Consider the following 12,096-nt stretch of genomic DNA (forward strand, 5'->3'; position numbering starts at 1 on the left):
TGTTATATACACCCCTGGAGTATCTCATTAAAAAAATCTGGAGGCAGTTCAGGAGAAAAAAATCTGAAGGCAACATGCATTTATGGACATTAAGCGTATGGCAAGCCGTTTGGGTTTTAACCTATTGAAATGAAGATATCTGTATTCAAAATAAAGATTTCTACAACTATTAGAGATATCTGTATTTGAATTAGAGATATCTTTAATTGAATTATAGATATCTTTAAATGAATTAGAGATGTCTGTATTTGAATTACAGATATCTCTATTTAAAATAGAGATATCTCTAATTAAACACGAAATAGAGATATCTCTAATTCAAATACAGATATATCTAATTCAATTAAAGATATCTTTATTTCAAATAGAGTTATCTTCATTTCAATAGGTAAAAACCCAAACGGCTTGCCATATAAGCGTTGCCCTGTCTATAGTTTTCAAAGTAATTATTGTTGTCTGTCCATTCATCAAACCAATGACGTCTCACTTATAAATCCTTGATCAAACCAAATGGTTTTCAATAGATTAGGTCCTACTAAAGAAAAAATAACATGTCAGAATTTTCACCTAGATATTGCACTATTAGCATTAAGAATATTTCAGGACGTTATATTGGTGTGAACACAAGATTGATATATGATATTATGCAATATTCTGAAGAAAATGATATACCGGGTATGCTACTGATGATTGATTTTGAAAAAGCGTTTGATTCAGTTTCTTGGCTATTTATTGAAAAAAACCTCTTGTTCTCTTTGGTTTTGGCAAAGGTATTATCCATTGGTTTAAAACTTTACACAAAAATGTTCACTCTACAATAAATCAGGGGGGTAACTTATCTTCATTTTTTGACATTAAGAGGGGCTGTAGACAGGGTGACCCATTGGCACCATACCTATTTATTCTCTGTGCAGAAGTACTAGCCACAAAATTAAGAAATAAAGAAAATATAAAGGGTATGAATATTGAAAACTGTCCTATTTTATTATCACAATACGCTGATGATACATCACTTATACCAGATGGAAATGAGAGGTCACTTAAGGAATCAGTTAGTGAACTGAAAGAATTCGCAATAATTTCAGGATTAAAGATGAATGTAGAAAAAAACTCAGGTAGTTTGGATTGGGAGCAAAAAGTACAGTCAAGACTGTTATTTACCTGAGCTAAATTTACAGTGGGGGAAGGAGAAATTCACACTATTAGGAATAGAATTTAGTGTAAATCTTCATGAGATTCCTAGACTTAATTATGACAAAAAACTAATAAAACTCAAATCACTAATTAAGATTTGGAAAAGGAGGTCTTTAACACCCATTGGTAAAATTCATATCATAAAATCGTTACTTATATCTCAATTTAATCATCTATTTATATCTCTTCCAAACCCAGACGACAAATTTGTTAGAAACTAAAATCTTTGATATATGATTTTCTGTGGAACGGAAAACCAGACAAAATTAAAAGGGAGGTAATTATTCAAAGTTACTGTAATGGTGGTTTGAAAATGGTTAATATTACTGCTTTTATAAATTCTCTGAAGCTGACATGGATAAGAAGGCTTTTCAAAACTAATGAGAAGTGGTAACATATAGTAAAAACTTATGTAGATGAAGACCGTCTTGCCAATTGTGGTTTAGAATATATAAAAGCATGCATCAATAAGTGTACAAATAGATTCTGAATAGATGTCTTTAACTCTTGGTATGATCTGATTGCTAAATACCACGATAAATTTATTAAAAAAAATATACTTAAGTCCAAATTTGGTACAATAGTAAAATAAAGATTGGTGGAAAAGCTGTTTTCTATAAGGCATTTTACCAGAAAAATGTTTGCATTTTGAATGATATAATAAAAGAAGGCACATGTGAATTCTATTCCTTTGAAGATTTTATTCATAAATATGAGGTAAATACTAATTTCTTACAATACCAAGGCCTTATATCTGCAGTGAAACACTATATTTCAGCATATGATACATCTGTCTGTAAGATTTCCTACCCATATATACCATTAAATCTTCATTTTATTCTTAAACATTAAAAAGTGTCGAAAATCTTCTATAATATTGTAATAAGATCAGATGTGACACCATCAGGTACCAGAAAGTGGAATGATATCTTTGAGACTATCGATAAAACAACTTGGAGCAACATTTATAAAATTCCTTTCCATGTAACAAAAAAAACACAAAACTTCAGTGGTTCCAGTATAGAGTGGTTCATCATATTCTTACTACAAACTCATTTTTATACAAAATTGGAGTAGTTGCCTCCCCTTTATGCAATTTTGTGTAACTCTGAACCAGAAACTATAACCCACATTTTTTGGGATTGTCAAGAAACTCAAAAACTTCTAGATAGTCTCGAAACGTTATTAACGGCACTGTTAATTACATTCTCGATTAATAAAAAACATTTCTTTTTGGATTCGTTTATCAGAATAGTTTGCCAAGTAATAGAGTTGATAATGAAATTATTATCATTATCAAACAATACATCTATAGAATGAGATGTTTACATAGTTCACTGAATATTTACTCTCTAATTAACATAATAAAAGATAACCACAAAATACAGAAATACATATCTAATGGTAGAGATGCAAATACTATAAAGAAGTTTGAAATTGAATGGAAGAAATGGGACAAACTGATTCAGCTATAGTTAATTTAAAAAAGAAGTGTTTTATCATTATTATAATTACATTGGCAATTTATGCATACATTGTATGTAGACATGCAAAATCTCATGTTGAGCAAACAAGTTTGACTAATTTAGTGTTATTTGAGATACCCGGGATTATATTTTCCAGAAGAATTTTCCCCCTTAAATCCTGTGATACAGCTGATAGCCCTTCACAAAGCCATATATATTTTGCAATACTATTAGAAAAAAAAAACTTATATTTGCAAGTATTCATAGCTCTGCCATCGCACTCCAAATAAACATACTTAATTAATCTACTGTCTCTCTTCTACCAGCTGCTCTCTCTCTCTCTCTCTCTTTCTGTCTTCTTTTTCTCTTTCTACCAACCTCCTTCTTTCCATAAAGTCAATACATTATATTGGTAACATCAAATTTACTTAATTATAAATGCTTGCATTTGGTATTTGATTTAAATTATTTGTAATAATTGTATGTATTATAGTTTTCACACTTTGAAATCATAATAAAATACATAATCTTCAATAACTTTAAACTAATATATGCTAATATAAACTAAACGCAATATGCAACCTGTTAGGAATAAATAGTAGATATATATATGTGTTTATGTGTGTTAGTAATGTATTTGATTACCATGTAAAATACTTTTTGAAAGAATATAAAAAATTAATATCTTTAAGTGGGTGCAAATGAATGAAAGATGAGTGCAAGCATGTTCATACATTGTATATTGTACATGTATTTTTGAAAAACCTGAATAAAAAGTAAATTATAAAAAAAAAAAAATAAGTGTATTTTCGCGAATTCGTGGGACATTGCTTCAAAGGATGAAGATATATAAAGAACTATAAAGATTTAGATTGATCCGTTTAAATAAACTGGCTATACTGTTATTTATGATGACCTAGAAAAAATTCAATGTAACTTGGGCTTCAACACTCTTAGTGAATTTTATTTATTTATTTAGTTATTTATTCATTATTTATTTATTTTATTTATTTATTTACTTACCTGTTTTATTTCATTTATTTATTTTTCACCTCGGGAAAATGTTGCCAAGCCCCGAAATGAACATTACACTGTACCTGCCAATCAACATGACGTAAATAAATGGAAGTTGAGCATGCGCGAAATTGTAAAGTGTCGTCTGCAAAAAGACTTTGCATGAGAAATCAGCGAACTTCGAAGAACTCCATTGGCTTGCTGAAATAATTTTCTACAAAAACGATAATGCGAGGTCAGATTAGCGAAATAAAATTTGACAATATTTGGCATCTTGGGAGGTCAAATTATGAAATATAAATTTTGTCAATATTTTGGCATCATGCGAGGTCAGACTAGTGAAATAAAATGTGCCAATATTTGGCATCATGCGAGGTCAAGATAGTGAAAAAAATTGTCACTATTTGGCATCATGCGAGGTCAGACTAGTGAAATTAGGTCTGTCAGTATTTGGCATCATGCGAGGTCAGGTTGGTGAAATAACACTTGTCAATATTTGGAATCATGCGTGGTTAGTCTAGTGAAATAAAGTTTATGAATGTTTGGCATCATGCGAGGTCAGACTAGTGAAATAAAGTTGGTCATTTTTTTGGCGTCGTGCGAGGTCAAGCAAGTGAAATAACGCTGATATAAATTTATAAATAATTTTTGAATTTGGGCTTGCGAGTTCGCAGATGTATGCAGAAAATAGGTCATTTGTTCTTATCTTCCGATTCCGACACACACACACACACACACACATATATATAAACCAGTTTTATCGTCAATGCGATCTAGTAATCATGAGGTCTCTGGCACTGACAGCGATATTGGTCGGTCTGGCAGGTAAGCTACCGAGATAAATCCCACTTACGTACCTATCCTCAAGGGAAGGTAAATCTGCTATATGCAAATACAGAATTGCGAGGATTAAAATCAAATAAGTTGTTTTTCAATTTAACCTTGGCTTTCAGCAGAATGAAAGTATATTTTTTCTTTCTCTGAAATATTATAATAGAAGTAGCATGTAGCACTGAGTCTTTCATACCATTCTGCCAACAGAAGTTTTGCATTGTGCAACACTTTTAAAGCTATCCGGAACTTAATAATTTAAAATCAAATTCTTCTGATGCCGCATTAACAGCTCTTCTTTCATATATCCCTGGAAAGTGTAAAATGCTGAAAAATCCGAAATCTACAGACTCATGTTAACTGATATATATCAAAACTGCTTTTTAATCCAGGGGTTACTATCACTCGCGTCATATCCCCCCTTGAAATATCTAATAGTGGAATTGAAGGCTCTGTGTGCGACCACAGATGAAAAAGTATTTAGATTTTTTTGATGTATATAAAAAATTGAATAACGGTACATTGGGCTGACAGCTTGGCTTTGAGGTACTGCGTCGCTCTATATATATATATATACCGGTATCGTCAAAGGAAGACTATGAAGGCCCGAGGTTGGTCAGTGTTTTCTAAAATGTTTCTAAAATGCCAATGTTATACTAGGATATAGTCCAGGGGTGGATATAACGACAGTATCAGTAACCCATAGAGTATCGAGGATGCTATTGGATCTATATTGTGTATAGAATTTGCTTAAACAACACTTAACAAAAAATATCGTAAATTTTTTTCGAAATAGAATAATTCGAAAATATGAAGTTCAAGCAACACCGTATAGGTCTAGTTCAAACCTCCTATTGTGACTGTTTTAAAAATATTTGATGACATCTACTGTAGGAGCCCGGATGTTGTGGGAAAGTCCCCACAGTGTGGATACCGGGGACGAAAGGAATCACTTCTACGTCATCAGCCACGGCACATTTGGCGAACATGATTCACTGACACATACGCATGATCCGACCGACTCACACCGGAACGTGATGAAAGTGAAGTACGCCGACGGTTCCTACTCGGGAACAAAGAACATTCCAAGGGGCGTCCAGTTTTACTCGCAGCCTCCAGGGGTCAAAGGTCATTCTGAACTCACACTTAGCTATGACGTTTACTTCGCAAATAATTTTGATTGGGTACAAGGTGGGAAACTCCCTGGACTATGGGGAGGCGCCCAGACATGCTCCGGACACCGTGATACCGACAACTGCTTCTCCACCCGTTTCATGTGGCGCAGCGGAGGCGCCGGCGAAGTATACGCCTACATCCCGCACGATCAGTATCCAAGTTTCAGCTCCTGGTGTTCGCCAAGCAATATGGTCTGTCATGATAACTCCGGCCAGTCTATTGGAAGAGGAAACTTCCACTTCCAGAAGGGAAAGTATGTTAACTTATAAAACCCCATCCGTCTGTGATAACCCTCTCGTGATGCCCGACCCCAAGATCATGAAACCTAGTCCGCTAAACCTGCCTATATTATTAGGCTTTTTTAATTTTTTTTTTTTTGCCTAATATATAGTCAGCTCGCGGTACCTCTTAAAAATGTGAAATCGTAGGCCAGATTTGGCCTACGCTACGTCAGCGGCATATTTCTAATATATCGTCCATGCAATGCCGGGAAAACGTACACATACCTTTATATTAGGATCTTATGTACTCCTTTGCCCCCATGTTACATCCCATTTATGAAATTAAACAACTGTGTACAATGAAATACTTCCGAGACCCTTCTATTTCACACATTTGTAATGGCCGCCGTATACACATTTAGTAGAGCAAACGGCAGCCAATCAACTTCGCTTCCGGTTTTATTTTTAAAAAACCACGTGTAGTTGAAAGATAAACAAAATGCAGGTTTAGCGGACTACATGAAACCGTCTTCTAACATAGGTCTAAGTTTAGACTTCGCCAGTCACAGATGACGTTACAAAATAGCGTCATTCTTAAGGCAGTTTCATGATACTGGGGCTAGGTCTCAGTTTTTAGCTCACCTGACTCGAAGTGCCGATGAGCTTATGCCATGCCATGGCGCGGCGTCTGTCGTCCGTCCGTACGTCAACATTTCCATATAAATCTCTACTAGTCATGGGGTTCTGCATGGATTATAATCACATTTGACCAGAAACGTCATTGTGGAAGTGGAACAAAATTTCTATAAATATTGGCTGATCCCCTGGCATTGTAAACCAGGTAAGCGATACAGGCCTTCTGGGCATCTTGTTTTATTGATATAACGTTCCATATGATATACATAACGACAAAGCGATACATATTTAAGTGTACTCTCTAGTACTTCTACTGAATCTAATTTACTTTGTGTTCTCTATGTCTATACAGATGGCAGAAATTAACGCAGTACGTGAAACTGAACGACGTTGGTAGTAAAAATGGAGAACTGAAGGTCTGGCTCGATAAAGATCTTGTTTACCATTCTTCACATATGGTATACCGTAAAAACAGTCATATCCACATCGATGGAATGTTCTTCTCGACTTTTTTTGGAGGCAGCGACTCGGATTGGGCATCGACAGACGACACATACACCCTCTACCGGGATTTTCGCATCTTTGATACCCATATGGATCCCCACGGGATCGTATTCGGATAAATCTTCAATGATGCTATATTCTACGTCAAAATCATTCTGATTCATCATATTTAATTTCTTTTATCCACGCAGTATACAATGTATATTGCTAATCACGTTCTTGGCGGCACTGATTGCTTCGCCATCATTCAACTCGACTGCTAATTATTTTGCCATTCGGCAAACTTCGGTCGTTTCCGGTATCCTGGTAGGATGCTATTTGGCCTCGTTGCAAAATAATAAAAAGATGACTTTTGTTATTTCTCATTGTTTTCAGTGTTTTAGCTGCCTCTTCTAAAGTATTCATGCCTTTTAAATCTTAAGATCCCGAGTTATTTTTTTACATCATATTAATCTAAGTAATCGGATTAAAATTCTCTATGTCATAATTGTCATCATAAAGTTTGCATAATAAAAATGAACCTCTTTAAGAAATGATAATCATTTTATCTGTATTATCTTAGAAATAAAAATAAAGACTTAAAAAAATAGTTTGTTTTATTATCTTGCTTTGCAATCCAAATTTTATTATTATCTTAGAAATAAAATTTCTATTCTTTTTAATCATAAGTAAAAGATATTTTACCCAAGATTTTTTCAATATTCATTAACTATTTTGAGGTACTTTTGGTATTTTTCATCATATAATAGCCAGGAATTAGATTTCCAGAGCCCCTTGCCTCGTTTTAAACTGTAATTCATTAAACTTAAAATCAATCATGGGAAAAGAATGATAAGATCTATATTCCGCTTCTGTAGTTGCTTTGGCCACACTTGGTAACAAATTATAAGATATAAGGTAAAAGTCCAATCTAGCTTGTTTTAAAGTGATTTTCTTTCTCGAAGTAGGATGGTCTCCAAGCTTCCCCGGGGTGACAAAATCATGTAATCATGTAATTAAAACACCAATTTAAGTCCTTATGACTTCTGGAGGCGTATCCTTGTATATGATCAAATAATCGATCAGGTAGCGCTATAACAATGTGCTAGTGCTGGTTAAGGCGCGATTTAAAGGAGTTTACAGACTTTGCAGACACTACATTTTCTGTCAAATTGATCCAAATATCTACAATTCTCCTGTTAAACCGATGTTTAGTTACTTCTAGTCTGGATACTGGCTTCAAGATCTTTTTAGAGTAACCTCTTGTGAAGGTAATGGGAGACATTGTAAACAATTTATCTTTGTCGACTTTATCGATGTTGTTGATAATCTTAAAAATTTGGATGAGATCGGAACGTTTCCTCCTATACTTAAGGCTTGGTAATCACAAGGATCTCATGATCAGTCGCTGTTCGTAGGATAAGATGGTTAATCCATTTAATCTTTTGGTCGTTCTCCTCTGGACATTCTCGATCACAATTTTATCCTTAAGTAACATAGGGTTCCAAATGCAGGATGCATATTCCATATAAGGCCGAATCAGGGACTATCGATGTAGGTAAAGAATTTGAAGATCAGACCAGTTAATCTGTTAGCTTTTGAAACACAGTTGGTGGCATGCTCACTAAATTTCATTTTACTATCAAAAGTTACGCCAAGATCTTTTTCGGATTTAGTTTTGGTAATTTCATTCTTTTGACCTCCATTTTCGATGTTATATTTGTTAATGTTGTCCTTGGAGTTACCGATACACAGGTGTTTACATTCATGGTCACAGGTGTTTACATTCATGGTCTTTCCTTCATGATCTTGAAGGAAAGGTTACCAGATGTTCCAGAATTGGACAATATCATCAGAATAACAAGGAAACAAATAGGAAAAATAGACCTATGCTTGTGTCGTTGAACAATCTTGAAACAAAAAAGAGTATTTTCAGGAACATCAAAAACTTAGGCCACGACCAGGAACTAAAAGATATAAGAATAAGCAACGATCTCACTAGGGCAGAAAGGGAACAAGAAAAAACAGTTATGGGAACTGGCTAAGGAAAAAAGACAACAAAATTCCTCGGGGGAATATACCTTCAAAGTCCGAGGACCTCCCTGGGCCAGATCAGTGAAAAAAGTGAGGAAAGCAGGTTTTTAAATGGAAACTTCAACCATGAAGATAAAGACAGAAAGCAGAGGCCTGTCGAACACCTAAATTGTATGTATACTAATGCGGATCAACTAAAAAACAAAATGACAGAATTAAAACATAAGAGTGAGTAACTACAAACCAGATGTAATCGGAATTACTGAAGTGAAAGCAAAAACTAGATTACAAAGTTACAAGGAATCAGAATACAGCCTAGATGGAAATGAAAATTATTCACTGTTCAGCAAGAACATTGAAACCCCTGCGGGTAGGGGGTTACTGATGTTAATAAATTCCAAGTTCATAGCAAAAGAAGTAATAATGGAAACACAGTTTCGTGAAAATCTGTTTGTAGAAATTAAAACTGGGAAAACTACAAAACTGCTAATAGGATTGATATACAGATCGGAATCGGGAACCATGGACAACAACAAAAAATTACAAGATTTGATTGAAGAAGCCGCTCAGAAAAAACACAACAAACTTTTGATAATGGGAGACTTTAATTATCCAAATATAAACTGGGAAACATGGAATACAAAGAGCGAGAATACAGATTCTCAAGAATACAAGTTCATTCAAAAACTCCAAGACAACTTTCTTTTCCAACATGTCCAAGAACCAACAAGATGGCGAGGTCAAGACAATCCGAATGTCCTAGATCTTATCATAAGCAAAGACGAGCATTCACTATCAGATATTGAATATCAAAGCGCTTTAGGTAAAAGTGATCACTGTGTACTACTGTTTAAGGTCATTTGTAAAGTAAAGATAGCTCTACAAAGCAAGAAGAAAAAGAGTTATAAAAATGCCAATTATGAAAGGATAAACGAGGAGATAAGTGATACCAACTGGGACGAAATAATTATGAACTCTAACAACATCAACGAGAATTGGAACACTTTCAAAAAGGTGGTCAAAGAAATAGAAGAAAGCCATGTCCCTACAAAAATCATTAAATAGGTCGGAACAACAAGCATAGTTTCCCAGCAGATACAACAACACTTGAAGCCATAAAAAAGAAGCATTCGTTATCAAGGAAGGCTGCAAACTACAAAGGATATGAACGTGAGAAAGGAATACAATAGGGTCAGAAATAAAGTAAGGAAATTAACACGCAGATTGAGGAAAGAATATGAGCACAATATAGCGATAAAGGCAAAGTCGGATCCAAAAGCAATTTGGAATTATATAAAATCTAAATCTACGTCGAAATCAGAGATTGGAGAACTATATGCAAAACCAGCGGACAAAACTTCAACTAAAGTTACATCAAATAAGGGAAAAGCTGAAGTGTTATGTCGGTTTTTTAGCAGTGTATTCATACAGGAATCGGACACGACCCCTCATCTGTACATAAGAGAAGTCGCCGAAGAGATGTCACAAATGAATATAGAACAAGAAGCTGTATCAAAGATCCTAAAAAATCTCAAACCGGATAAATCCCCCGGACTAGACGAACTCCACCCAATGTTCCTGAAAAACACCTCTGGTACAATATCATATCCAATAACGAAGTTATTCAACCAATCAATTTCAACAGGAACTCTCCCGGATGATTGGAAAAGGGCTCGAGTGTGTGCCATTTTCAAAAAAGGAGATAAGTGTGAACCGGGAAACTATAGGCCTGTAAGTCTCACGTCAGTTGTTTGTAAAACACTAGAAACTCTAATAAGGGATCATATAGTAACATTTATGAGGAAAAACAAGTACTTCTCCAACAAACAATACGGTTTCTTATCAGGTAGATCAACAACATTACAACTTTTAGAAGTTTTGGATAAATGGACAAACTGCTTTAGATAAAGGTGACGTAGTCGATTGTATATACATGGATTATCAGAAAGCTTTTGATACAGTTCCGCACAACCGTTTACTGAATAAAATAAAACTCATATAATTTCAACCAGCAGATGAAAACTTGGATTTCATCTTTTTTGAAAGGAAGACATCAAATGGTAACAGTGAATGGCAAAAAATTCCGAATGGTCAAGTGTAACATCAGGAATTCCACAAGGATCGGTTCTTGGACCCTTATTATTTGTGATATTTGTTAATGATCTTCCAGATATAGTGCAGTCAGACGTATACTTATTTGCGGATGATACTAAAATATTCAAGGCTATCCGTGGCAAAGATGATGCTTTAGATCTGCAAAGCGATTTAGATACAATGTCGAAATGGAGTGAAACGTGGCTTCTAAAAATGCACCCAGATAAATGTAAACACATGAGGATACACAAACAGAGAACAAGAAACCAATGTGAGGAAATTATACAATACCAGCTCAATGGAAAAACACTGCAACATATAGACCAAGAAAAAGATATAGGAGTAGTTGTAGATTCCACGTTAAGCTTCGACAGCCATATATCAGAGAAAGTAAAAAAAAAAACAATTCCATGTTTGGACTTTTGAGAAGAACTTTTCAGTTTTTAGACATCAAATCATTTATTCCGCTATATAAATGCTTAGTTCGGTCTCATTTGGACTATGCTTGCCCCGTATGGGCGCCTTACCTACAGAAGCATATAGAAATGATAGAAAGTGTCCAAAGAAGAGCGACAAAATGTCTACCAGGAATGTCACATCTAGCATACAGTCAAAGGCTGGAGAAGCTGAAATTACCAACATTGGCATATAGAAGAATACGAGGAGACATGATAGAACTCTTCAAAATTTTAGATGGAATATATGACTCCGAATGTTGTAACATTTTATCTTTATGGAAAGATGCAACGGACCGCGAGAGCAGCAGGGGGCATAGGAGGAAGCTATTCCATACAAGATCAATACTATGAGATTAGGAGAAACTTTTCTTCACTAAGAGCTACTAAGATATGGAACGATCTACCAGAGAATGTAGTGATGGCGCCAACTATAAACTCCTTCAAAAATGCGTTAGACAAACATTGGAAAGAACAAGAACTCTTATACAA

The 12,096-nt window shown here is 34.7% G+C and overlaps 1 protein-coding gene across 1 annotated transcript; it reads left to right on the forward strand.

Annotated features, from left to right (window-relative positions):
* Positions 1 to 4,450: 4,450 nt before the first annotated feature.
* On the forward strand, positions 4,451 to 7,402 carry LOC138308513 (uncharacterized). Its single transcript, XM_069249525.1, has 3 exons — positions 4,451 to 4,499; positions 5,400 to 5,934; positions 6,891 to 7,402. The coding sequence occupies exons 1-3, from the start codon at positions 4,457 to 4,459 to the stop codon at positions 7,159 to 7,161; spliced, it is 849 nt and encodes a 282-aa protein (XP_069105626.1). The 5' UTR covers positions 4,451 to 4,456; the 3' UTR covers positions 7,162 to 7,402.
* The last annotated feature ends 4,694 nt before the right edge of the window (positions 7,403 to 12,096 follow it).

This window comes from Argopecten irradians, chromosome 15 (genome assembly GCF_041381155.1).
Source record: "Argopecten irradians isolate NY chromosome 15, Ai_NY, whole genome shotgun sequence".
NCBI lineage: Eukaryota > Metazoa > Mollusca > Bivalvia > Pectinida > Pectinidae > Argopecten > Argopecten irradians.

Coding starts and splice junctions, on each gene's coding strand:
- LOC138308513 (XM_069249525.1), top strand. CDS start 4,457: ATGAGGTCTCTGGCACTGACAGCGATATTGGTCGGTCTGGCAG. Junction 4,500..5,399: donor GATATTGGTCGGTCTGGCAG/GTAAGCTACCGA, acceptor CATCTACTGTAG/GAGCCCGGATGTTGTGGGAA. Junction 5,935..6,890: donor TTCCACTTCCAGAAGGGAAA/GTATGTTAACTT, acceptor ATGTCTATACAG/ATGGCAGAAATTAACGCAGT.